A 26,868-nucleotide genomic window follows, 5' to 3' on the forward strand; every position below is an offset into this window, starting at 1 on the left:
AATATTTTTCCCTTTCGCACAACCTTTTATTGCATTCTGCTTGTGGAAGATGTTTGGAAATGGCCTCTATTACTCAGACACATAGCCCCGTAGAGGACTGCTGATGAAACTCTTTAAAATGTCGGGCGACACTATATTTATCACGGCTCTTTTCCACAAAATTCCGGTGTTCTCCAAACCTCTTACGAAGAGTACAAATAGTACGGCCCACATAAAATAGTCCGCAAGGGCAGGTTAAACAGTACACTACATACTCAGAAGAGCCCGTAAAAAAGTCTGGTATGGTGTATTGCTTACCTATACACATACAATCTTTTTGTCTGTGGGTGATGTGTTTACAGGTAAGGCATAACACCTTTTTACACTGGTACATTCCGTTGATATTAAAAAATGTCAGAGAAGCACAAGCGCGGGGCCCTGAGATTTTAATTTTACTCGGGGCTATTTGGGCCTTGATGTTTTTGGCTCTTCTGTAACTCACTAGTGGACAATTCGAAATGGTTGATCTGAGATGTGGATCCTCAGTAAATATCGGCCAATGTTTGGATAAAATCCTTTCCATTCTCCTGAACTGGCTATGGAATTGGGTGACAAAACGGACTGGTTGGATATTATCATCTAATCTCGTGGTTTTGTTACTCCTAACATCGGTATTCAAATAATGTTGAAAAGCCCCCTCTACTAGCTCATCAGGATAGCATTTATCTGAGAATTTGTTTTTTAATGTTTACCCATGGGTGGTATAATCTTGTAGTCTAGTACAGTTGTGTCTAAGACGGCAAAACTGACTCTAATGCCCTGTACACACGATCGGTCCATCCGATGAAAACGGTCTGATACATTTTTCCATCAGTTATCCGATGAAGCTGACTGATGATCAGTGGTGCCTACACACCATCAGTTAAAAAAACGATTGTGTCAGAACGCGGGGGACGTAAAACACAACGACGTGCTGAAAAAAATGAATTTCAATGCTTCCAAGCATGCGTCGACTTGATTCTGAGCATGAGTGGATTTTTAACCGATGATTGTGCCTACAAACGATCGTTTTTTTCTATAGGTTTTTTATCCATCAGATAATTTTAAAACAAGTTCCCAATTTTTTAACCGATGGATAAATAACCGATGGGGCCCACACACGATCGGTTTAGTCTAAAGAAAACGGTCCATCAGACCGTTTTCATCAGACAAACCGATCGTGTGTACACGGCATTAGGGATATTTTTCACCCAACGTGGGTGATGACAACTCCCATAATGTAAATAGAAGTTGCCGGAAGTCGGCTTAGTATAGTTTTGGGCACATATGGTGTTCTTGTGATGGAACAACTCCAGGTCTAAGAATGCCAATGTATTCTCATCTGTGACTGCAGTAAAGGTAAGACCCATACTGTTAGAATTGCAGTGCTGCAAAAATCCTGGGATAAGAGTGTCAGGCCCATCCCAGATTATGTCTATATCGTCAATATAGCGAACAAAAAAGACCAAGTGGGCCGCAAAGGGGTTATTCTGCCAGATGTTAAAATGTTCCCAGTATCCAATTGTGAGATTGGCATAGCTGGGGGCAAAATTGGCCCCCATAGCTGTTCCCTGAATTTGAATAAAAAATTCTCTATTGGTTTCAAAATAATTACGAGTTAGACAGAATTTCAGCATGTCCAACAAAAGGTGTATTTGCCGGGGATTGAGCATGGGGTCCGCATTAAGATAATACTGTGTGGCCTGTAGGCCAACTTTATGAGGTATTGATGTATAAAGAGACACTACATCTAGCGAGAGCCACCGGTAAGATTGTTCCCATCGATATTGTTGTAACGTGTCTAATAATTGGATACTATCTTTGATATGTGAAGGGAGACTGGTAACTAGAGGTTGGAGAAAGTGATCAATGTAGATGAAAAAATAACTTGTAACACTCTCCATAGCGGCCACTATAGGCCTTCCTGGTGGGTTAAGTGAATTTTAGGGAGATGGTAAAAGTACGGTCTCTTATAAAAATCATGTAGTAGGAACGCGACCTCCGTTTTGGTAACTAATCTATCAACTTCTCTGCAATCCATCTCTGCGGAAGTTTTATTTTACTTTATTCAGATTGACTTATGGACTTTTTATGGACTTATTATTATTATTACTATTTTTAGCCACAGTTACAATTGTTCCCATAGCTGTAGTCTCCATTACTTTTTCAGGAGTGCGCTCAATTAACCCTTTGTTTTTCCTACTGTATATCCCATAGTTTGTAGACGCTATAACTTTTGCGCAAACCAATCAATATAAGCTTACCAGGATTTTTTTTTACCAAAAATATGTAGAATACATATTGGCCTAAATTGATGCAGAAATTCGAATTTTTACTTTATTTTTTTTATTGAGAATGTTTTAATTTTTTGGTATTTATTTATAGCACAAAAAAATAAAAACTGCAAATGTGATCAAATACCACCAAAAGAAAGCTCTTTTTTTGGGGAAAAAATTACATAAATTGTATTTGGGTGCAACATCACACAACTGCGCAATTGTCAGTTAAAGCAGCGCAGTGCCGTATCGCAAAAAATAGCCTGGTCAGGAAGTGGGTAAAACCTTCCAGAGCTGAAGTGGGCCTGGTATGGATTTGGGGGGGGGGACTCTTGTAGTTTTTTTTCTTAATTCTGTTAAAGGGTTGCCTTTAACCACTTCAATACACTGTATTCAGGGCCAGATTAAGAACATCATAGGCCTGGTTATAAATAATAAATACCGTATTTTCCGGCGTATAAGATTACTTTTTGCATGTAAAATCATGCCCCAAAAGTCGGGGGTCGTCTTATACGCCGGGTACCTGTGTCAGACGTCAGCCATCCATTATTAAAAAAGCGCACCTCCTCCTCTGACTGTTCCGTGATAGGCGGAACAGTAATTTTCCCAGCAGAGCCTCTGTTTAGTGTTCAGCCTATCACGGATGCCTTCTCATCCTCAGCCTCGGCCTCGGACGAGAGGACATCCGTGATAGGCGGAACACTGAACAGAGGCTCTGCTGGGAAAAATACTGTTCCGCCTATCACGGAACAGCCTGAGGAGGAGGCGCGGCTTTTGAATAATGGATGGCCGCCGTCTGACATCTCTCAGAACTCAGAAGGAAGATCGGGTAAAGATGGAAGTGCCCGGGCCCCGGTGGATTGATTACGGCACAGCACAGGAGGGCTCAGTCTGACAATTTATGTGTACCCTAATATGCTTATATGCTGTGCATACTTGTACATTTTTGCATAACCTACCTCAGGGCCTCTAAAAAGTAGTAATGTTAGCAAAGTTTACTACCACTTTACTATCACAGGATTCCAAGAGCCTCTCATGGGGCCCCCTACTGACCCGGTGGCCCTTGGGCAGTGCCTAAGTGAATAGTTGCCAACATTTCAAAAATATTTTTAGGGACACTTTTTATTTACAAGTGCTATATTTAGAGTAGCTGAGATCCCCTATGTTCCTCTATACATCACATAAGTAATCACAAAATTAAATAAGTACTAATAATGGGGCAGAACAAGTATGAGGACTGAGAAGATTTCCTTTAGTTGAACTAACAAAAGTGTGCCCATTCTAGAGCTGGTAACATTGAGGATATTTAGTATAAGTATGGTTGGTATAAAAATGGGAAGTATGTGCAGGTGAGGGAGAGGAATGTGGAGGGTCTAACAGTGGGCACTATGTACAAGAGAGGAGTGCAGAGGGTGTGGCAGAAGGCACTATGTACAGTAGAGGAGTGTGAAGGGTATGACAGTGGGTGGTATGCACAGCAGAGGAGTGTGGAAGGTATGCCAGTGGGCACTATGTACAGGATAGGAGTGTGTAGGGTATGACAGTGGGCAGTATGTATAGGAGAGAAGTGTGGAGGGTATGACAGTGAGCAGTATGTACAGGTGAGGAGGATGAAGGGATCTGGAAAGGAAAAATTTAAAGGTTTGTGGAAGGATGTTAAGGGACTGCGTAGTGGTTAAGTGGGCCATACATTAGGGTGACCAGACGTCCCCGTTTTCCGGGGACAGTCCCTGGATTGAAGACACTGTCCCCGGAGCCTGAGTGTCCCCGGATTTAGGGGTGGTGCCCAAATCTATTGCTGACAGCCTAGCTAGGAGGACATGCAGCAGTCAGTGTGACCATGTATCCAGCGATTGGGGGGTAAGCCAGGGGGCATATGGCTACAGGGAGAGTGAGTGGAGCTATCAGATTGAAGGTCTGATCATACCTCCCAACTGTCCCTGATTTAGAGGGACTGTCCCTGATTTGGAGCAATGTCCCTCTGTCCCTCATTATCCTCATTTGTCCCTCATTTTGGTCTGATCTATATAGATGTATATAAAAAAAGCACTTTTTATTTATCAAAAAGTGTTTCCCAGTGCTAAACCTTTCACCTGATTTCTAAATGATTGCATTTGTCAATTCCAAAAGCCAATATAAAGGAATAGTAGTGGTAAAAAAGCACTTGTGGGTTTAACCAATGGTATTTTTTGTGTACAACTCTCCTTTAAGAGAGGCGTGGCAAGGGGTGTGTCCTATGCCTGCATACTTTTGCTGATAGGTGTCCCTAATTCCCATCTCAGAAAGTTGGGAGGTATGGTCTGATGTCGGGATGGGCGGGGCTGATTTTCGGATTTTTGTTAGACAACTCAGTGCATGGATTACACAGCCGAGTTCGGAGAGCAGGAAGAACAGGAAGTGAAGGGGCCCAGCAGCTGACAAGCTCTCTCTCCCTCTGCCTTTCTGTTACGTTAGCAGCCGATCCCCAGCCTCCTGGTATTCTCTCCCTGCACAACTCAGTGCTCTGATGTCGGCTCTCCTTCCTGCATGATCTTCGATTTACCTTGTAAGTTGTGTTACTCCTCCCCCTTTCCAGATACTGGTCCTGCTTACATTCTCCCTTCTTTGTCCCACTGATAGTGCCCAGGTCAGTCTCCACGCAGTCACTCTTGTACTCTCCTTCTCTGTCTCACATCACAGTGGATCTGGTTACTCCATCTCACTGTCCACAGCAATCACCTATATTCAGGTCTTGTGTCTTATATCTTATCCAGCATGGCTTACTCCTCTCTTCAGTATCATCACCCCTTACACACTCCATTCCCCTTTACAAATCCATGTATTACGGCTCAGACAACATTATGTAACCCTTTACTGACTGATCTGGATATTGTCCCATTTTCTATTACCCACAGCTTAGATCTGTCATTATAAGATTATTAAAAGAGTCTGAGCAATTGTATTCATAATTCCAGGTCAGTCCTATTCCCTCACCTATAATAACCTTCTGTCTGGGTTCACACTTGTGCGATCACAGACATCGCATGCGATTCGCACCGCATTGCTGTGCACATCATATGCCATGTCTGTGCGATGCAAATTCAGCCATACAAACTGTATGGCTGAAATCGTATCACATTTACACCAGAATGGTGCAGGACTCTTTTTTTGGCCCGCACTGGAGTCAGGTCGCATGGGAGTGAACACTTCTGGGTGCGAATATCCATGCGTTATACAGAGGCCAGGACATGAAGAAACCTCCACTTTCAGGCCACGCCCACTTGCTGGGCACACCCACTTTTTGGCCACATCTAAGGGTGTGCGGTAGCCCGCCGCATTAGCACCCTCACTTTTACCTCAAGCACCACCATAGCACCCCCAAAAATAAATTGTCTGGAGCCGCCTTTGCCTTGATTAGATTTGAATTTTGCCACCCCATCCCTCCCTCCAAGTTTTTTTTTCTCCATCTTATTTTCCTAACATTTAGTAGTCCTAGCCCAAAAATTCTAAGAGGCATCTGTAAGGGAACGTCCCACACTCCGCTTGAGTGCTTTCGTCATATACTGCTTCCTATCTGTCTGGATATAGATATCGGATATTCCAGCTGCTCTCAACACACGAGACGAGACTTGTTTGTGTGCTAAACATGGAGGGGCAGATCCACATACCTTTCCGCCGGGCGCAGTGTATCTAAGATACGCTACGCCGCCGTAACTTATCTTTTTTTTTCGAATCCTAAAAGAATTTGCGCCGTAAGTTACGGTGGCGTAGTGTATCTCTCGCGCCGCGAAATTCAAATGGATGTAATGGGGGCGTGTTTTATGTAAATACGTCGTGACCCGACGTAAACAATGTTCTTTTTTAACTTTGCATGCGCCGTCCCTGGTGGTATCCCAGTGCACACGCTCGTAATTAAACCGGAACCAGCCAATGCTTACGACGGTGACGTCATTCTACGCAAATTCCTATTCGCGAATGACTTACGCAAACGACGTAAAAAAATCTAAATTGTACTTGGGAACGACGGCCATACTTAACATTGAGTACGCCTCATAATAGCAGCTTTAACTATACGCCGGAAAAAGCCGAACGCAAACGACGTAAAAAAATGCGCCGGGCCGACGTACGTTCGTGGATTGCCGTAACTAGCTAATTTGCATACTCAACGTGGATTTCGACGGGAACGCCACCTAGCGGCTGCCGAAAAATTGCAGCTTAGATCCGACGGCGTACTAAGACGTACGCCTGTCGGATCTAGCCAAAATGCCGTTGTATCTTGTTTTGTGGATACCAAAACAAAGATACGAATTTGAAAATTTCAAAATTTGAAATTACGCGGCGTATCAAGAGATACGTCGGTGTAATTTCTTTGAGGATCTGCCCCAGAGTGTTTAATAGAACTAAGAATGCAACCTTATATACAGTTTAAAGAGGAGGTAACCAGAACATAAATTGACACAAGCTAATTAACTAATCATTTACCCAGACTAGGCGACTCCGAGACATGACCTCTCAAGGTAGACGTCATGTATCTTCGCTCACCTGCTATACAATACACATTATCATAAGTGTAAACACAGGACATCTTCACACAATAGCAGGGTCAATTAGCACAGAGAACAGAATGAGTCACTCTTACAATTAACCCGTTGAGTTCAGAATCAACAACCAGTAAATAGTTCTTTACAGATATCCTGGAATATATTGTGGATAATAAGTACATAGTAATCCCATCTCAGGTAGTCCAATATATCATTTCTCAGTCATCCTATGCCCCTAGTGGACATAGGATGATTTTAGACATAAGAGTGCCCGAGTCTGTCACAGCATCTTTTATTTATCTCATAGAGGAAATGTGAGAAATAACATATATATCATACAATAATTTTATAAACACATACCACATACACTGTGTAACGGAACGTCCCACACTCCGCTTGAGTGCTTCCGTCATACCGCTTCCTATCAGTCTGGATATAGATATAAGATATTCCAGCTGCTCTCAAGCACACAACAAGACGAGACTTGTTTGTCTGCTGAACATGGAGTGTTTAATAGAACCAAGAATACAACCTTATATACAGTTAAAGAGGAGGTAACCAGAACATAAATTAACATGAGCTAATTAACAAATCATTTACCCAGACTAGATGACTCATTGATGTGTCCTTTCTGGGTAGACGTCACATCTCCTCGCTCACCTGCTATACAATAGACATTATCATAAGTGTATACACAGGACATCTTCACACAATAGCAGGGTCAATTAGCACAGAGAACAGACAGATGGCTGGAGGTGAGGGCATTAGCATCTCCTTACACTGTATGAATCAGTCACTCTAATATGGCATATATAGGGTCCCCAGGCATACAGCTCACAAAGAGCACCGTTCCCCCAAATGCCAGGGCCCATGATCGCAAGACAAGAGGCGAGCATTCAGTCCCCTCCAAAAGCCTCTGTCCCGGGTGAGTCTGTCACACACTGCATATATAATTTGAGGAAAATATGCTTATAAAATAGTTTACCATTTGCCAATAAAAAAAAAATGACCCCGGATTCCATTTGAAAAATCTGGTCACCTTACCATACATAGATTGAAATTACGCCAATTAAACAGAGACCAGCTATAGTCGATCTATGTATGGGCTAGCTGGTTTTACACAAGTCAATCTATTAACTGACTTGAGTACAACCAGCCTGTCAGGTTTTTTTCCAAAACAATCAGTGCTGCCAGCTATAGTTAGAAACACTGATCATTGTATTCACAGGCAGAACACAATAACACTACAGGAGTGTTTCCCCCATCCACAGGTCAGCAGGTGAGAGGGTGTGTGGGGGACAGGCTGGGGAGAGATGCTAGTCAGTCCCTGGGAAGGCCCTGGCTAGTATCAGAGCCAGATACACACAGGTTACATACGCCACGATTGTTAGAGCGAGAGCAATAATTCTAGCACTAGTCCTCCTCTGTAACTCTAAACATGTAGGCCCGGATTCACAGACATCGGCGCATATTTATGAAGGCGTAGCGTATCTATTTTAGGCTACGCCGGCGCAGCGCACGGAGGCAAGCACTGGATTCACAAAGCACTCTCCCCCACTCGCTCATAAAGATACGCTGGGTTTCCTCGTAAACCAGCGTAGGTGGAAGTGGGCGTGAGCCATGCTAATGAGGCGTGACCCCATGTAAATGATGGACTGAGCGTCATAAAGATACGACTTACGTACGGCGCATGCACCGTCCCGTGGACGCATCACAGTGCGCATGCTCAGAATCACATCAGAATTACTCCCTAAGATACGTCGAATCACTGCCTACGACGTAACCTACGCCCAGCCCTATTCACGTACTACCTAAACGACGTAAAATACGACGGCTGTGTTCCCTGGTCCATACCTTAGCATGACTTGCGCCTCCTATATGGGGAATAACTTTACGCCGGACGTACGACTTACGCAAACCGTGTATATTATGCACCGGGCGCAACTACGTTCGTGAATCAGCGTATCTCCCTCATTTGCATATGTGCATAGAAAATCAATGGGAGTGGAAAATGCGCCCAGCGTAAATATGCGCCCACGATACGACGGCGTAGGAAAGTTACGTCGGTCGTAGGAAGCCTATTTTCAGGCGTATATCTAGTTCTGTGGGCACGGCGCACAGATGCGACGGCGCACATTTACACTTACGCGGTGTATCTCGAGATACGTCGGCGTAAGTGCTTTGTGAATCCGGGCCGTAACCTGTAAAAAAAATGTAAAGCATCGCTTAGTATACAAAAAAATCGTGTTAACTTTAGTGTTTTCATTTTATAAATGGAACTTTCTTTCCAAAAAAAAAAAAACATGCTTGAAAAATTGCTGTGCAAATAACGTATAACATAAAAAGTTACAAAGATCACCATTTTATTCCATAGGGTGTCTGCTAACACAATATATATAATGTTTGAGGGTTCTGAGTAATTTTCTAGCAAAACAAATGATGATTTTTACATGTAGGAGAGAAGTGTCAGAATCGGCCTGGGTGGGAAGAAGTTAGGGCCTGATCCACAGCCAGGCGGCGCAACTTAACTTTTCCCATTTAAGTTACACTGCCGCAAATTTCCCAAGTTAGTGCCCGATCCACAAAGCACTTACCTGGAAATTTGCAGCGGTGTAACTTAAATCCGTCCGGCGCAAGGCGTGCCCAATCTAATGGGGCGAGTCCCATTTAAATTAGGCGCGCTCCCGCGCCGGACGTACTGCGCATGCTCCGTCGGGTAAATTACCCGACGTGCATTGCGCTAACTGACGTCGCACCGACGTCATTTGCTTAGATGTTAACGTAAATGGCGTCCAGTGCCATTCACTGACGTCTTACGCAAACGACGTTGAGGTTTAAATTTCGACGCGGGAACGACGGCCATACTTACCATGGCTTAGTCAAATAGGACTCAGCCCTAGTTTTACGTGACGTAACTCGACGGAAACGACGTAGATTTAGATTGACGGGACGTTCGGGGATCGCCGTAAGTCTTCATTTGCATATTCTACGCCGGCCGCAATGGCCACGCCACCTAGCGGCCGGCCTAGAATTGCATCCTTAAGATCCGACAGTGTAATTCAATTACACCTGTTGGATCTTAGGGCTAGCTATGCGTAACTGATTCTATGAATCAGTCGCATAGTTAGAAACAGAGATACGACGGCGTATCAGTAGATACGCCGTCGTATCTCGTTTGAGGATCTGGCCCTTATTTACTATAAGTAATATACACATAATTATTATAAGCACTGTGAGCTCATCCTCTCAGTCTGCTGCAGAGTAGTTCCACCCTCTTTGACAACTTTGCTGCATCCCATGCAGTTATGTCCCCTAATATCGTTTTGACATATTAAATATATTTTTTTTTTAAAGCTGAGTGTTATGTCTAGATGTCTTTTTCTTTGCGGCCGCAGGAGCCCCAGCGCGTCATCTATGTACTGCTATGCCTCTTCGGAGATGTTTGTCATCAATCTCAGGAGGCCCTGGGCCGTAGCATCGCGTTATTTCGAAACTGGAAATGACGCAATGCACGGCGACGCCCGGCGCCATTTTAAATAAGGGCAACAGGTGTGTTTTGCCATTACACTGACAGTTTCACACACTGAGCGGCCCTGTGCTTAGGGTTGCCACCGGTACGGGAATCCCCCGGAGAATACGGGTCTTGAATCATGTGCCCGGGTTTTGTACTGCCTGTAACCCAGGCACATGATTTAGCCCAGAACAGGGGCAGACCATGCAGACATGGGGGACCATCAGCACACCTTTAACTGTGAAACAGCAGCAGCGGCATTGTAAAGAATACATTGTGCCTGCGGTGTGTGTTCGGGATTCAAAGCTCCTTTCTGTCCCCCCCTCCCTCCCTCCAGTCTCGTGCTGTGCGGGGTTCTTGTTATCTCGGACTCAGCCCCCCCCCCCGTGTGTTGAGAGACCTGGGAGGCGGAGCTCACTGTTGCTCCTGGCGGCTGGCCAGAGGAAGGGAGGAGGTGAGTTGAAGTTTCTTAGGGTGGATATTAGTTGCAAACTTTCAAGGAGATTTTTTCTTCAGGAGAAGAATCTTGGAGGAGATAGTGAGTTTAAGTGAGGGGGGGGGAGGGGGGTAGGTCTGCAGCCCGATCACATTTGACAGATCACTTCTAAGCATGAACAGTCTGTGCAAACATCCTGCAATCCAATTGTTCAGACTAGATATGTGGGGTCATTTATAGCCATTCATGTAACTTGTATATACTGTATTTATTGGCATATAACACTCACTTTTTTACCTTGAAAATAGAGGGTAAACTGTGCCTGCGTGTTATAGGCAGGGGGCTGTGGAAAGTTTTTTTCCTGAAACTTCCCTCCTAAAGTTAGGGTGCGAGTTATACGCTGATAAATATACGGTATGTGGTGAGTTCACACCTCTGATTGTACAGACTCAGAGCTTGGATAACACAGGGTTATATGAATGGTCATATATTTACCTTCACATTATCTGGGCATACAGAGTGCTAGGGGCTGTATTACATAGATCTGTACTTACATCTAGTAGTACTGTTGTATGATTTATTGTTGTAAATGTCTTTAGTGGATGAGTTTTTTTTATTATTATGTACATCGCTATCTGACCACTTCTCAGCCCCCAACTCCCCCCAGCTTGCATCACCCCCCCAGACCACTTCATACAGACACCACACTCTCCTGTACTAACTGCACCCATCATACCCTCCGCTCCTGTACTAACTGCACCCATCATACCCTCCGCACTCCTCTCCTATACTAACTGCACCCTTCATACCTTCCAAACTCCTCTCCTGTACTAACTGCACCCATCATACACTCCGCAATCCTCTCCTGTACTAACTGCACCCTTCATACCTTCCAAACTCCTCTCCTGTACTGACTGCACCCATCATACCCTCCGCACTCCTCTCCTGTACATACTGCCCCATTATACCCTCTGCACTCCTTTCCTGTACATACTGTCCCCGTCTGTAACGGTCACCACCGTTTACGACCTTCCATCCCAGTCACGACAGCTTATCGACACTCCAACCGACAGGACCCGATCCCATTTCATTTGCCCAGAATCAAGACGAGACACAGCTCTGTGCTTGTTCCAAATGTAATGACTTTAATGGTTTCTTTCAGTCTTATATATAGTACAACAGGTCACAGAATTTACAGAAACAATCAAACTGTCCCCCTAATCACACACTAAGGCTAATTACTTAACATTCCTTAATTAATAACAACAAACCACCTTCACCCACTCCGTCTCCGCATACAGTTTGACACCTCTGAGTATCAATAAGCTGTAGACAGGGTTATCACACATAAACAGTTTTTAGCATGCATAATTATAGGTCTGGAAGCAGACCTGGGATTGACACCTGTCCGCTACAACACCTTTACACAAGGACAATGGACTGTCTCCCAGGCCCTGACGCAATTAGCATGTCACTAGAAATGAGTCATAGAATATTGACTGGTTGGGGTCACAATTAACCAACATCTTGTAGTCTCTCAAGATCCTGCAATATGAACTGTCCGTGATGTCAAATCTCATGTAATACATGAATTATGATTCACTTGCCACTCCATGCCCAAAGGGCACAGAGTGGACTCAGACCCAAGAGTTATCAGGGACGCTGACACAGGAGTATCCCCCATCCTCACAAAGTCTCTGGATGTCCCGGGTCATTCCGTTACACCGTCATACCCTCCACACTCCTCTCCTGTTCATACTGTCTCCGTCATACCCTCCACACTCCTCTCCTGTACATACTGCCCCATCATACACTCCACACTCCTCTCCTGTACACACTGCCCCATCATACACTCCACACTCCTCTCCTGTACATACTGCCCCCCTCATACCCTCCCAACTCCTCTTCTATACATACTGCCCCCATTATACCCTCCACATTCCTTTCCTGTACATACTGTCCCCATCATACCCTCTGCACTCCTCTCCTGTACATACTGTCCCCCGTCATACCCTCCACACTCCTCTCCCATACATACTGCCTCGTTATACCCTCCGCACTCCTCTCCTATACATACTGCCCCCCCTCATACCCTCCCAACTCCTCTTCTATACATACTGTCCCCATCATACCCTCTGCACTCCTCTCCTATACATACTGCCCCCATCATACCCTCTGCACTCCTCTCCTGTACATACTGCCCCCATGATACCCTCCAAACTCCTCTCCTGTACATACTGCCCCCATCATATCCTCTGCACTCCTCTCCTGTACATACTGCCCCCATCATATCCTCTGCACTCCTCTCATGTACATACTGTCTCCATCATACCCTTCACACTCCTCTCCTGTACATACTGCTCCCCTCATACCCTCTTCACTCCTCTTCTGTAGAACCCTGTGCATTCAAAGGTAATGGGGAACTCTGTGGATTCAGATCTAAAGGAGAACACTGTTGACTAAAAAATTTGTAAAAAAAAAAATTTTTTAAATAATAATAATAAAAAAAAATAATAAAAATAATAAAAAATAAATAAAATAAAAAATAAAATAAAAAAATCACCTAGAAGTATTTCTTCTGATTAGTCGGAGGCAGTCTTGAGCCAAGCCAGGGCAGACTTAGGGCTCTTTCACACAGACGGGCTGTTCTGGTCCGCCTGCCAGTTTTATTAGGCGGACCTGATTGGGCGCTCCGTGCTCCTCTATGGAGCCGCGGATGTCAGCGGTGACATGCCCACTGACATCCGACCCGCTCCAATCCGCCAAAGTGTGACGGAGGAAAAACCTACTTTTCCATCCGTCTGGCGGATCGGGTGAACACGGACAGACGGTCCGTGTTCATCCGATGCCCCCATAGGGGAGAGCGGAGAAAAGACAGGGCGGTCCCTGCACAGTGTGCGGGGACCACCTTGTCATCCGCCAGCTCAGCGGGGATCAACGGAGTGATCCCCGCTGAGCAAGCAGAGGTTCACGGGGGGGATCATTACTGATCCGCCCCGCGTGAAAGGGGCCTTATTGATCTTTTTTTGTAATCATCTTTATATGGTTGGTTGTTTCAGTGTTTGGTATTTGTGTTGTTCTAATGAATAATTTATTTGCAGGTTTAAATCTCTCTGATTTTTTCAACAGAAATAAATTGAGCCCTTGGAATCAGAAGACACAATGGAAGCTTCATTTACCTCACAGCAGACCTATATTGATGAGTTCAGTTCTGTAGAATACCTCAAGACGTATTATGACCCAGGGCATGGAAAACTGTCCGAGTGGATGCAATTTGTATTGCAAATTCTTCATGGAGTATTTTCTTCAGGTAAATTATAAATACATTAGAGAACTGCCTTAAAGGGTCACTAAAGGATTTTTTTTTTTTTGCTAAATAGCTTCCTTTACCTTACTGCAGTCCTGGTTTCATGTCCTTATTGTTCGTTTTTGCTTTGAAGTGGCTGTAATTCTGCTCTGATCTCCACACTTCCTTGTTGTCTGTTTCCTTATAACCACAGTACTGGGAGCTTTTCACTGTAGGTCTAAGCTGTCATTACTGTGTGTCTAAAACTTAACAGAACCAATCAGATTCATTTTAAAAACAAAACACTGCCCTGGATTTGTTTGTTTTTGTTCTGTGTGTCTCTCTAGTTCACAGGAACATGAAAACAGTTTAAAAGTGAAACTAACCTACAGGCACATTAAATGATTGATTTTTTATCTATTTGTAATCATTTTTAAAAGGAATCAGTTAACTTTTTTGTCTCTATACCCTGTAAACATTCATTTCAGCAAAAACAAAAAATGTCCTTTAGTGACCCTTTAAGCTGGTTATCTCTTCCCGAGATAAATTGTTGCTAATCGAACTGTCGCACAGGGTATATTTCACGCCGGTTAGGATGCATAGGATCTACCCAGACAGGGACCCCCATTGCTCTCGTGTTCTGGTCCAGATGGGTGATTTCATGCATTTCATGTCCATACAGACCTTTTGGAGGGAGGTATTTGAGTTGGTCAATCTTAAATTGGATCTGTCACTCCCTTTGTCACCAGAGCTGGCCCTCCTAGGTATACCCGATGACGATCAGAGGTCTCACCACAGTAAGTTGCATATCGCATATTTGCTGTACTATGCAAAGAAGGCGATTATCTGTAAATTGTCCTCTCCTGCCCCCACGTCTGTGTCCTCCTGATTAGCTATGATCAATGCTGCTCTGCCACTCTACAAGTTAACGTATATCAATAGAGGATGCCCATGGAAGGTGTGGCACTGTGGTCATCTCCATGAGAGGGGTCTTCCCTTCTCCTCTCATATCCCTGAGGGTGTTAGGATCTCTGATGCTGAACTATGCCCCTCTTCTCCCATGGGTACATGCTGTTTCCCTGAGGTTCCTTGCTCAGTGTGTAAATTAGGCCCTGTTAAAACTTTTTGCAGTACTTCTACGTCTACTTTTAATGCAACCTATGGTATTCTACTATGGATGTTGTTTATTTTGCCTGTCAGTCGTATGTATTGTCATGATAATTGGTTGTCAGCCGAATTTCTTTGGGACTTTATTTGTTAATGATCTTTTTGCTCAATAAAGAACCCCTGTTTGTTAAAAATAAATAAAAATAAAACATCAGGTTGTAACACCAAACCACTACAACAAGGTACAGGTCTTTATTGTTCTTTTTGTACCCCCTAAGGTAGGGTCACCAGACATCCCCGGTTTCAGGGAACAGTCCCCGGATTGAGGACGCTGTCCCCGGACCAAGTCCGTCCCTGGTTTTGTCCCTGGATTGGATTTAAACAGGTGCTGGGGCAATTTCAAAGACAGTCAGTGCAGAATTAAAAATAAAAATCTGAATTACACACCCCACTCCGCCACTCCTACTAGCTTAGGTGGGTGTTCCATTATCTGTGCCCCTTTCTGATGATCATGTGCTGGTCGGAGTGGAGCGAATATTTCTTCAGTTTTGGGTACATGCCCATTCAGCTCCGCCCACGTGTTCTTCTGTCTTGGCTCAAGTCACAGCCAGATGCCTGCCTGTTTATCTCCTTGCCTTCCCTGGAGGAGGGATCTTCCTCTGCACCCCACCCAGTAGTAGCCGGGGGGCCCGGAGAGTAAGACTTGACAGGCTGTGAGGCGGGCCGCAACGGGCAGAGAGTTGCTGATTGCCACCATTACTAGTGAAAAAAAAAATGTCCCGGATTTCATTTTAAAAATGTGTTTCCCTTGGTGTCTTTATGTCTTTTGAGAAAATGTCCTTAGGGTAGCATCTGTGCCACATTATTAGACTCTCAAGCCCTGTACACACGGGCAAGAATCTCGTCAGAAAAAAAGTAGTTTTTCCCAGACGAAATTCTTGGCCGAGTGTACAGACTCTCCTTTCAAAAGATCCGCAGTTCACATTCGATGCCGTCGCCGCTATCTTGCTGCACCCTACCTATGCCTAGGAAGCTACCGCGCATGCGTCAAAGTCATTTCGAGCATGCACGGGTTTCCACGGTGACCAGGTAAGTATACACACTCTTGGGTTTCTCGCCAGGGAAACTGCCGAGAATCTCACGACGAGAAAATAGAGAACATCTTCTCTATTTTTCTCGTCTAGATTCTGGGCAGTTTTCTTGTCGAGAAACCTGAAAGCCTCGTATACACACGCTCAGTATACTCGGCAAGAAAGCTCTGCCAGCAGTTTTCTTGCTGGTTCTTGCCGAGTAACCTAAGCGTGTGTACGAGGCTTCAGCCTTCATAAAGCAGGGAGTTGAAGAACATTCCGATGTCCACCTACCTTAGCATTCACATGGTCTGTCTTTGTCTTGCAAGCATGGTAAATAATTGCAATCTCTTGTTCTATCTTGTCTAATAAGGTGGCGTTGGAGGAGACACTATAATTGATATCGGTACTGGTCCAACCATCTATCAACTTCTCTCTGCTTGTGAGGTTTTCAACAACATAATTGTGTCCGATTTCTTGGAACAAAACCTTGCTGAACTGAAGAAATGGTTAAAGAAGGAACCTGGGAAATTCGACTGGACATCATGTGTCAAAAGTGTGTGTGAACTGGAAGGAAATAGGTGTGTTACTTTATTAACAAAATTGAACATAATACCAGCAATTAGTAGAGGCAGTAGTCCCAATATATTAGATAAAACGCATGTGCCTCAATCATTAATATGGCTTGTTCTCTTAAATAATAAACCACAAGAGAAATTCAATATACAGTTGGTCATGGGCTCATCCCCATCCCCTCCGATGGTGTGCTTGAAAAAAAGGAAAAATAATACAATATAGTGTAGTATATGTCCAATACCAATAGATTTTGTTAGATAACATAATTTTAAATATGAACACATATAAATTTATGATCTAACATAATCCATTGGTATTGAACATTGTGACGGTATTGGTATGATATCCCCGTCAAACAGTCCCTTCTTCCCATAATGAAAATCACCCAATATTCCACAAGTAGGGGTCCATGGAATCGCCCCCAATAAGCCACACATGAGTCCAGGCTTACTGCTAGAACAAGACACTTTAATGACACAACTCTCAGCTTATATGTGGTTACAACCTGTTAGGAACAATGAAATCTCCGCCCCCCCTCACACACTGGGGGTTCCCATACAGATTATAGGAGACACGTCGGAGCCGACTATGCAGACACATTTCTTTAGATAATGACATCAGTGGAGGTAATTACTACACTGAAGCAATCAGAATAATTAACATACCACTTATCTAATCATTGTAAACAGTAAGGCCGGTCTCCTTCACACACACAATAAATCAATTACCATTTGAACTAGGGAGCTGGCTGAAGAAGGGTCATTAACATCTCAATCAGCCTGTAACACATGAACCCTTTTTACCTCTAACACACACAATATAACTAAAACAAGCAGGGAGAATTACACTGAAGCATATGCTTCACAAACATGTACTACACTATTAAAGTGAATAAATGTAGCGCTTTGTGTATAAACCTATTCATATCTGATAAAATAAAAGTGCATATAATCATGAATCATAACATGGGTGATAAATAGTCCATAAATTAAATTGAATAAATAAAGATTCTTCTTATGATTAGTGTTTCAACGCCACTGTCCTCAAAAGGAGTGCACACCACCACCGATAAAATTGCACGCTCACCTCCCACATGAGTTAAAACTCATGAACAGATCTCCCCTCGAGTTCACACGATTTCCTCCTTTAAAGTGGTTGTAAACCCGAAAAAACATTTGAAAAATAAATAAAAACCTGCAAGACAAAGGCATAATGAGCTAGTATGACTAGCTCACTAGCTCATTATGACTTACTTACCTTGGATCGAAGCCCCAGCAGCGACCCTCGTTCCTCTCCTTCGCCGCCGCCATGATACCCAGAGTGACTTGCGGGTATCGCCGCTCCGGCGCTGTGACTAGCCGGAGCGTTTATGACATCACTCCCATGCATGCGGGCGGAACCAGCACGATCCTCGCACATGCCTGGCTTTCTGGCACTATCCCATTCAGTGCACCTGTTCCGTTGTCTATGGAGCGCTGTTGTCTACGAACCTTTCCAACCCCTTTAACCACTTAAGGACCCCTTTTTTTTGGAAAGAAACCTTCATGATTTAAAAAGAAAACCACTAAAGTTATCCCGATTGTTTTTTTTGTATACTATGAAAGATGTTGTTACGCAGAGTAAATAGATACCTAACATATCACGCTTTAAAATTGTGCACACTTGTGGAATTGCGCCAAACTTCAGTACTTAAAAATACCCATTGGCTACACTTATTTTTTTTTTTACAGGTTACATGTTTAGAGTTACAGAGGAGGTCTAGTGCTAGAATTATTGCTCTCGTTTTAATGATCGCGGGGTATGTAACCTGGGTGTATCTGGCTCTGTTATTAGCCAGTGCCTCACCAGCCACTGACCTCACTGCACATCCCTGGTTGTGGTGTTTTCTTTCCAAAATGGGGTAATTTTGTGGGCAATGTTGTATAAATAGTAATATTATATTTATAAATTATTATTACTAGTCACCCAACATTCAAATTCTTCTATAGCCTATGGGCCGAGCATTTGATCGGAAATGTACGATTGCGGCGTCGTACAGTTTAGCTGCTTGTCGGATCTTCTTAGAATTTTCGACAGACACCATAAGCCTTCAATGACAGATTCAACGTTTGTATGTTTTTCGCTGCTTCGTCGAATCTTCGTCGTTCATGTTGAATGGTCTACCCCAACACTGTCTCTATAATGTTGAATCTTTTCTCTCTATGTAGAATCTTTCCTCTCTATGTAGAATAATCTTGGACTAATAGAGTTAAGGTTAGGCACATTCGACCGCAGGTTCGATAGACACAGATCACTATTGTCAGTCTCATGTCGAATCTCCTATCTATATCGAACTGTTGTAGCAACGAAAACGAAAATAAAGCATTTATTTTTTTTCCGATTATTTTGGATTTCAGATTCTGCGCATTTGTTTTCGTTTGTTAAAACGATAACGAAAATACCCGAAATTCGGAACAAAATGCATTCGGACGAAAACAAATGCACATGTCTACTAAATACTTTGGACTGTCTACTTTCCAAAAAGGGGTTATTTGGGGGGTATTCGTACTGTCCTGGAATTTAAGGGCCTCAAGAAATGAGATAGGCCATCAGTACACCAGGTGTGATCATTTTTTATTGATTTGCACCATAGCTTGTAGACTCTATAAGGCTGCTTTCACACTAAGGCGCTTTGCAGGCGCTATAGCGCTAAAAATAGCGAATGCTGCGATGGATTCTGCGATGTCTGCTGTGTGATTGAGCTGTGTCCTTGTTCGATTCACACAGTGCCGAGAGCCGTCGAGCTCCGTTCCCTGCGACGTTACGACGCACGGGGGTGTAGATCGGCGCCAAATTCAAAAAAGTTAAAACACAGTACACATACAGTATACTGTAATCTTACAGATTACAGTTCTGTATGAAATAAATGCACATCCCCTTTGACCCTAGTGGTCTGTCCAGTGCCCTGCATGCACTTTTGTATAATAAAAACTGTTCTTTCTGCCTGGAAACTGGAGATTGTCCATAGCAACCAAAAAGTGTCCCATTATGTCAAAAGTGGTTTTAGAGCATCTTGAAAACAGCGATAATAAATTATAATCACTTCCAGAATTGAGTGATAGTGATTTGTGGGGAAATTCATCATCAAACACTGAAAGTACCGTATTTATCGCGGTATAGCGCGCTCCCGCGTATACCGCTCACCCCTAAAGTTGCCCCTGAAATTCCTGTAAAAAAAAAGTTATATGATTTCATTACTTACAGTTTTGGTGTCTTCCCAGCGTCCATCGTCCGGTCCGGCATCCGTCTGCGGCCTCGATGGTGTCCTCCCGGCTTCTCCAGCGCGCGCCTCAAGTCGAGTCTCCGCTTCCCGCGCTCAGTTTGACCGCCTCCGCCGACATATACCGCAGTACACTCGGGTACATTCGGCAAGGCTCTGCGTCGCTCGCGCTCACGCTCTGTGACGTTTATGCGTGAGCACGAGCGAAACCGAGCCTGGCCGAATGTACCCGAGTGTACTGCACTCGGTATATGTCGGCGCAGGATTTCAAACTGAGCGCGGTAAGCGGCTATCGGCGTATATCGCGCACCCATGATTTTCCCCTTATTTTAAGGGGTAAATAGTGCAAGATATACGCCGATAAATACGGTAATAACAGCAACAATTCTGCAACTGAGCAATATTCAGTGTTTTTGATTTGATTACATAATTTTTTATTATTATTATATTTTTATTTGTTAAAATTATTTATAGTTATTTATTATATTATAATTTATGATTTTGTGTTTCAAACTTTATCATACCCGGGATGTCTACTAGACTCTTGTTTGGACAAAATTAAGTGAGTTATTCATAGGAATTGCAGGCCTACAATATAAAACGCCAAATTTTAATGCAAAATAATTGTACCGATTTCGGCACCTAAAATCTGAAAGAATCATGCCGCCAGGGAGGTTAACAGATAATCTATCAAAGGCTCTTACCCTTACCACTCTATTTAAAGCTAAATAATAGGTTTGGGGGGCCAGACACCACCCACCTAAGACATGGAGGAGTACATGTATGCCATTTATAACTGTTATGCATCTAGAGCACAGGTGTCAAACACAAGGCCCGCGGGCCGAATCTGGCCCTCCAGGCCATTTCATGTGGCCCTCGCATCTCTCCTGCAGCTGCCGGAGAGCTCCAGCCCTCCTCTGGTCCTCCTCAAGATCTTTACTTTTTGCTTTCAAGCAATGCATGCAGCTTCTTCCCAGCAGCAGCATAAGGAAAGGGGGGTGCACTGTGATGTAGGGGACTTAACTTCTGATGGTGGGGGGGCTATTGACATCTAATGTAAGGGGGGGGGGGATGCACTGGACATCTAATCTCACAGATACAACCGGCCCTTTTGAGGGCAATCATAATGCTGATGCGGCCCACCATGAAATTGAGTTTGACACCCCTGATCTAGAGCAGTATATCATTCCAAAGTTAAATTCCCACAGAAACCTTTTTTGCTATTTGAATTGAGTAGGTTTTAACCACTTCCTGCCCAGTCCAATTTTCAGCTTTCAGTGCTGTAACGTTTTGAATGGGCGTGGTCATGCAACACTGTACCCAAATGAAATTTTTATCATTTTTTTTCCACAAATAGAGCTTTCTTTTGGTGGTATTTGAATACCTCTGTGGTTTTAATTTTTTGCGCTATAAACAAAGTTTGAAAAAAAACGCAATGGGGGTTATTTACTGAATAGTACAATAGAAAAAATAGCTGCGCAACTAATGTGAATGGTAGTGTAGTGTTAGTACAAAGTAAAATATAACAAATCTTTCATCCATACATGGGATATTACATTGATATTGAGATAAATTAAACACGTGAAAGTCTATTGTTCAAACAACAAAAAAGTGCATCTGATGGTAATTTGATAGTAGAAAATTCCTTTTCCCATTCAAGCAGATTGTGACATCAAAAATGCATGAACCTCAGAAAAGTGCATGGATAGACAGGACACCTCCGCCTCTCAATCACACTGTCCCTTACCAGAAGGGAAGATCCCAACTAGAGATCATCTGACATTATTTACTGAAGGCAAATCCACTTTGCACTACAAGTGCAAACTACAAGTACAAAGTGCACTTGAAAGTGCAGTCGCTGTAGATCCGATAGGGACATGCAAGGAAAATAAAAAACAGCATTTTAGGTTGCACACGATTGGATAGTAAAATCAGCAGAGCTTTCCCTCATTTCAGATCTTCCCCTCAGATTTACAGCGACTGCACATCCAAGTGCAATTTCAAGTGCACTTTGCACTTGTAGTGCAAAGTGGATTTGCCTTTTGTAAATAACCCCCAAAATTTTTAACTTTTTGCTATAATTAATATCCCAATTTAAAAAAAAAAACAAATTCTCCAGTTTGGGCCTATATGTATTCTTCTACATATTTTTGGTAAAAAATCGCAATAAGCGTATATTGATTGGTTACCGCAAAAGTTATAGGGCCAGATTCACATAGAAGAGCGGCGGCGTAACGTATCGTAGATACGTTACACCGCCGCAATTTTTCATCGCAAGTGCCTGATTCACCAAGCACTTGCGATGAAAACCTACGCCGGCGGCCCCCTGGTGCAAGGCGGGCCAATTTAAATGGGCATGTGCCATTTAAATTAGGCGCGCTCCCACGCCGGACATACCGTGCATGCTCCATTTCCGAACTCCCATCGTGCATTGCGCGCCGTGACGTAATTTTTTCGAACGGGACGCGCGTAGCGTAATTCCGTATTCCTGGACGGCTTATGCAAACGACGTTATTTTTTAAATTTCTACGCGGGAACGACGGCCATACTTTATACAGCAATACGATTGCTGTGTAAAGTTAAGGCACCAAAAAACCGTAACTCCTAATTTGCATACCCGACGCTGGTTTACGACGCAAACTCCCCCCAGCGGCGGTCGCGGTATTGCATCCTAAGATCCGACAGTGTAAAACAATTACACCTGTCGGATCTTATGACTATCTATGCGTAACTGATTCTATTAATCAGTAGCATAGATAGAAACAGGGATACGACGGCGTATCAGGAGAAACGCCGTCGTATCTCTTTTGTGAATCTGGGCCATAATGCCTACAAAATAGGTTATTGATTTATAGCATTTTTATTATTATAATTTTTTTTACTAGTAATAGCGGTGACTGTGACACTGCGGTGGACAGATTGGACACTTTTGACAATATTTTGGGACCATTGACATTTATACAGCGATCAGTGCTATAAATATAAATGTCACTGGCAGGGAAGGAGTTAACACTAGAGGGTGATCAAAAGGTTAAATGTGTTACCTAGGGAGTGATTCTAACTGTGGGGGGGAGTGAACTGACTAGGGGAGGAGACCGATCGCTGTTCCTATATACAAGGAACACACAATCAGTCTCCTCTCCCCTGACAGGACGTGGATCTGTGTGTTTACACACACAGATCCACGTTCCTGCTCTGTCACGAGCGATCGCAGGTGCCCGGTGGACATTGCTGCCACCGGGCATGCACGGTGAAGCGGCAGGTGCGCACACACGCCCCCTATACCTCCGGAAAGCCGGGGACATCATATGACATCATATGACGCCCGCCCAGGATGGGAGATCCCACCTGCAGACATCATATGACAATGGGCGGATAGTAAGAAGTGGTTATATAATTTTTTAATCTTGTAATACAAAATTTTACCACACTTCTAGCTGTGTCTGACAGGATGGAAAATTAGAAAATTGTCCCCAATAAGGACATGGTAGGCAATAAACCTGACAGAGAATATGAACCTCTCATACTGGAATGGAGAAGAGGGACAAAGAGGGACATAAACAACAATAAACATTGCTGACTGGAGTTGGGCTTAATGTACCAAGCTTTTTGGTACGTACTGCTGGAGCAAGGTCATCCAGCGCCAAGGTCAAAGTTGGGAAACTGCTCCCATTTCCTACGTTTGGTCACTGACAACATGGACTAGAGAGCCATAAGCTACACACAGTGGTGGCTCACAAAGGAAAGATATTGATTAACAATGATAACGATTAAGGATTTCTATTTTTGTTTTTCAGAATCAGCTGTGAGGAAAAAGCGGAGAAGCTCCGTAGTAAGGTGAAAGAGGTTCTCAGATGTGATGTCCTGAAGAAAAATCCTTTAGATCCCCGAACATTACCACCTGTGGATTGTGTTATGTCTTGCCTCTGTCTTGAAGTATCTTGTAAAGATATGGATTCCTTTTACAATGCCCTAACAAATTTAAAGGTCTTAATCAAGCCTGGGGGGCATCTACTACTTTTGAGCATGTTAAATGGTAGCTACTACTCAGTTGGTGACAAGTATTTTAGTTCCTTGCCTATAACAAAAGAGGGACTAGAGAAGGCACTTAGAGATGCTGGTTATGACATTTTGGAAACGAAATTTACTGCCCAGAATTATCAGTCAGAGGTGGATATTTTTTCTGCTGACACTCATTATTTTGTCCATGCTCGTAAACCAGTGTAACTGTAATGATTTCCAAACAAATTATATTAGTACCGTATTTTCTGGCATATAAGACGACTTTTTACACCGGAATTACACAGCCAAAATCCGGGGGTCGTCTTATACGACGGGGACAGCAGCTGCTCGATCGATATCCGGGTGCTCTGTACGGCTGCATTTATTCTGTATACTGTATGCGCCGCTTAGCCAATCCCGATGCACTGTGTGATGACAGAGCATGCTAAGCCTGCTCAGATTGGAGTAATAACCTCTGCCAATCCGAGCAGGGTACATTTATGTAGCCTGCTCGGATTGGCAGAGGTTGTTATCCAATCCGAGCAGGCTTAGCATGCTCTGTCATCAACACAGTGCATCGGGATTGGCTGAGCGCGCATATACAAACTACATACAGCCGTACAGAGCACCCGGTGGGCTGCGGCTTCTTCATTTAATTAAAACCCACAGTGCATCGGGATTGGCTGAGCGCGCATATAAAAACTACATACAGCCGTACAGAGCACCCGGCGGGCTGCGGCTTCTTCATTTAATTAAAACCCACAGTGCATCGGGATTGGCTGAGCGCGCATATACAAACTACATACATCCGTACAGAGAACCCGGCGGGCTGCGGCTTCTTCATTTAATTAAAACCCATTACTTCCACACAAGGGGGTCGTCTAATACGGTAAGTAGACCACAAAACCACCGTTTTTAGCAGCATATTAGGGGGTCGTCTTATATGCCGAGTCATCTTATACGCCGGCAAATACGGTACATTCTCAATTTCTCATAAAAACCGAATGGATGTAGTAACTAGACATGAATGTGCATTCGTTTTCGTCCGAATGCATTTTCGTCCGTATTTCAGGTATTTTCGTTATCATTTTAACCAACGAAAACGAACGCACAGAATACGAAAAATGAAAGATCCGACATAAACAAATGCTTTATTTTTGTTTTCGTTGGTCGAATGTGCCTAACCTTAACTCTATTAGTCCAAGATTATTCTACATAGAGAGAAAAGATTCAACATTATAGAGAGAAAAGATTCGACATTATAGAGAGAAAAGATCGCTGCTGGAATTGGGTGGGGGAAGTAAAATAAAAATAATGATAATGATGAATGTTATTGGCTGATTGTAACCAAAGAGCAGGAGCAGTAAAATAGCTAGAACTAACTTGACAATTCAACATGAACGACGGAGATTCGACAAAGCATCGAAGGATTTGAAGGCTTATGGTGTCTCTTGACAGTTCTAAGAAGATTAGACGGAGCAGCTAAACTGTATGACGCCGCAATCGTACATTTCCGGTCAAATGCTCGGCCCATAGGCTATAGAAAAATTATTTTGTTGGTTGACTAGTATTAATAATTAATAAATATAATTATTACTAGTCATACAACATTAGAATTCTACTATAGCTTGTAGGCGGAACATTTGACCGGAAAAGTATGATTGCAGCGTCGTACAGTTTCGCTGCTCCGTCGAATCTTCTTTGAACATTCGACAGACAGTCAGACACCATAAGCCTTTAACCTCCCTGGCGGTATGATTCTGTCTGGAATTACGTACCAAAAGCGGTACAATTATTTTGCAAGGAAATTTGGCGTTTTATACTGTAGGCCTGTAATTTTTAGGAATAACTCACTTTAATCTGACCAAACAAGAATCTTGTAGGCATCCTGGGTATGACATTTAAAAAAAAAAAAAATATATAAATTATAATATAATAAATAATTATAAATAATTATAACAAATAATAATATAATTATAATAAAAATTATTCAATAATGTAATTAACTCAAAATCACTGAAATTTGTTCAGTTGCAGAATTGTCGCTGTCATTATTTTTTTTTTTTTTATGACGAATTTCCCCACAAATCGCTATCGCACATTTCTGCAAGTGATTATAATTTATTATCGCTGTTTTCTAGCTGATGTAAAACCATTTTTGACATAAAGGGACACTTTTGGACACTTTCTGCAGTCAGAAAGAACAGTTTTTATTATATAAAAGAACATGTAGGACACTGGGCAGACCACTAGGGACAAGGGGGGTGTGTATTTTTTACATACAGTACTGTAATCTATAAGATTACAGTATACTGTATGTAATGTTTACTTTTTTGAATTTGGCGCCGTTCTCCGTCCCCGTGCGTCGTAACGTCGCAGGGAACGGAGATTGGCGGCACACGGGAGACTGTGAATCGAGCGAGGAGCACCCGCTCGCTCACACAGCGGGGTGGCATCGCTGGATCCAGGGACAAGGTAAGTAACTTGCCTGTGGATCCAGCGAGAAGGTAAGCCGCGCCGCTGCACACTCTGCACGTCCAGCCCGAGCGTGACTCGGGGTTACCGATCCTAACATTGAAAACCAACCCCGAGTCACGCTCGGGTTTACCGCCAAGGGGGTTAATGACAGATTCAACATAAATTCGTTTGGATTTTCGGACAAATGCAATTTCCAACAAAAAACGAAATAAATAAAAATGAATTTCGGGAGTAACTACCGTATTTGCCGGTGTATAAGGCGACCGGGCGTATAAGACGACCCCTTAATTTTAAATTTTTTAAAGATTTTTTGCCAGTATTCACCGTAT

General features: G+C 43.3%; 1 protein-coding gene across 4 annotated transcripts; it reads left to right on the plus strand.

The window, feature by feature from the left end:
- Positions 1-4,596: 4,596 nt before the first annotated feature.
- LOC120915495 (nicotinamide N-methyltransferase-like) lies at positions 4,597-25,158 on the plus strand. Of its 4 annotated transcripts, XM_040326053.1 has the most exons (5): positions 4,597-4,839; positions 13,891-14,071; positions 16,598-16,805; positions 23,857-24,315; positions 25,037-25,158. In XM_040326053.1, exons 2-4 carry the CDS (start codon positions 13,924-13,926, stop codon positions 24,284-24,286), a joined length of 786 nt encoding a protein of 261 aa, XP_040181987.1. In that variant the 5' UTR covers positions 4,597-4,839; positions 13,891-13,923; the 3' UTR covers positions 24,287-24,315; positions 25,037-25,158. The 4 variants fall into 4 exon arrangements, with proteins under 4 accessions (XP_040181987.1, XP_040181986.1, XP_040181988.1 ...); XM_040326052.1 differs by lacking the exon at positions 25,037-25,158 and having other exon boundaries at positions 4,598-4,839; positions 23,857-24,448; XM_040326054.1 differs by lacking the exons at positions 4,597-4,839; positions 25,037-25,158 and adding an exon at positions 10,730-10,779 and having other exon boundaries at positions 23,857-24,450.
- The last annotated feature ends 1,710 nt before the right edge of the window (positions 25,159-26,868 follow it).

This window comes from Rana temporaria, chromosome 10 (genome assembly GCF_905171775.1).
Source record: "Rana temporaria chromosome 10, aRanTem1.1, whole genome shotgun sequence".
Lineage (NCBI taxonomy): Eukaryota > Metazoa > Chordata > Amphibia > Anura > Ranidae > Rana > Rana temporaria.

What these genes read in the sequence shown, in the direction of transcription:
- LOC120915495 (XM_040326053.1), top strand. Translation starts at nt 13,924, where the DNA reads ATGGAAGCTTCATTTACCTCACAGCAGACCTATATTGATGAGTTCAGT. An exon ending in TCATGGAGTATTTTCTTCAG is followed by an intron (nt 14,072 to 16,597) that starts GTAAATTATAAA and finishes TTGTCTAATAAG; the next exon opens with GTGGCGTTGGAGGAGACACT. An exon ending in TGTGAACTGGAAGGAAATAG is followed by an intron (nt 16,806 to 23,856) that starts GTGTGTTACTTT and finishes TTTGTTTTTCAG; the next exon opens with AATCAGCTGTGAGGAAAAAG.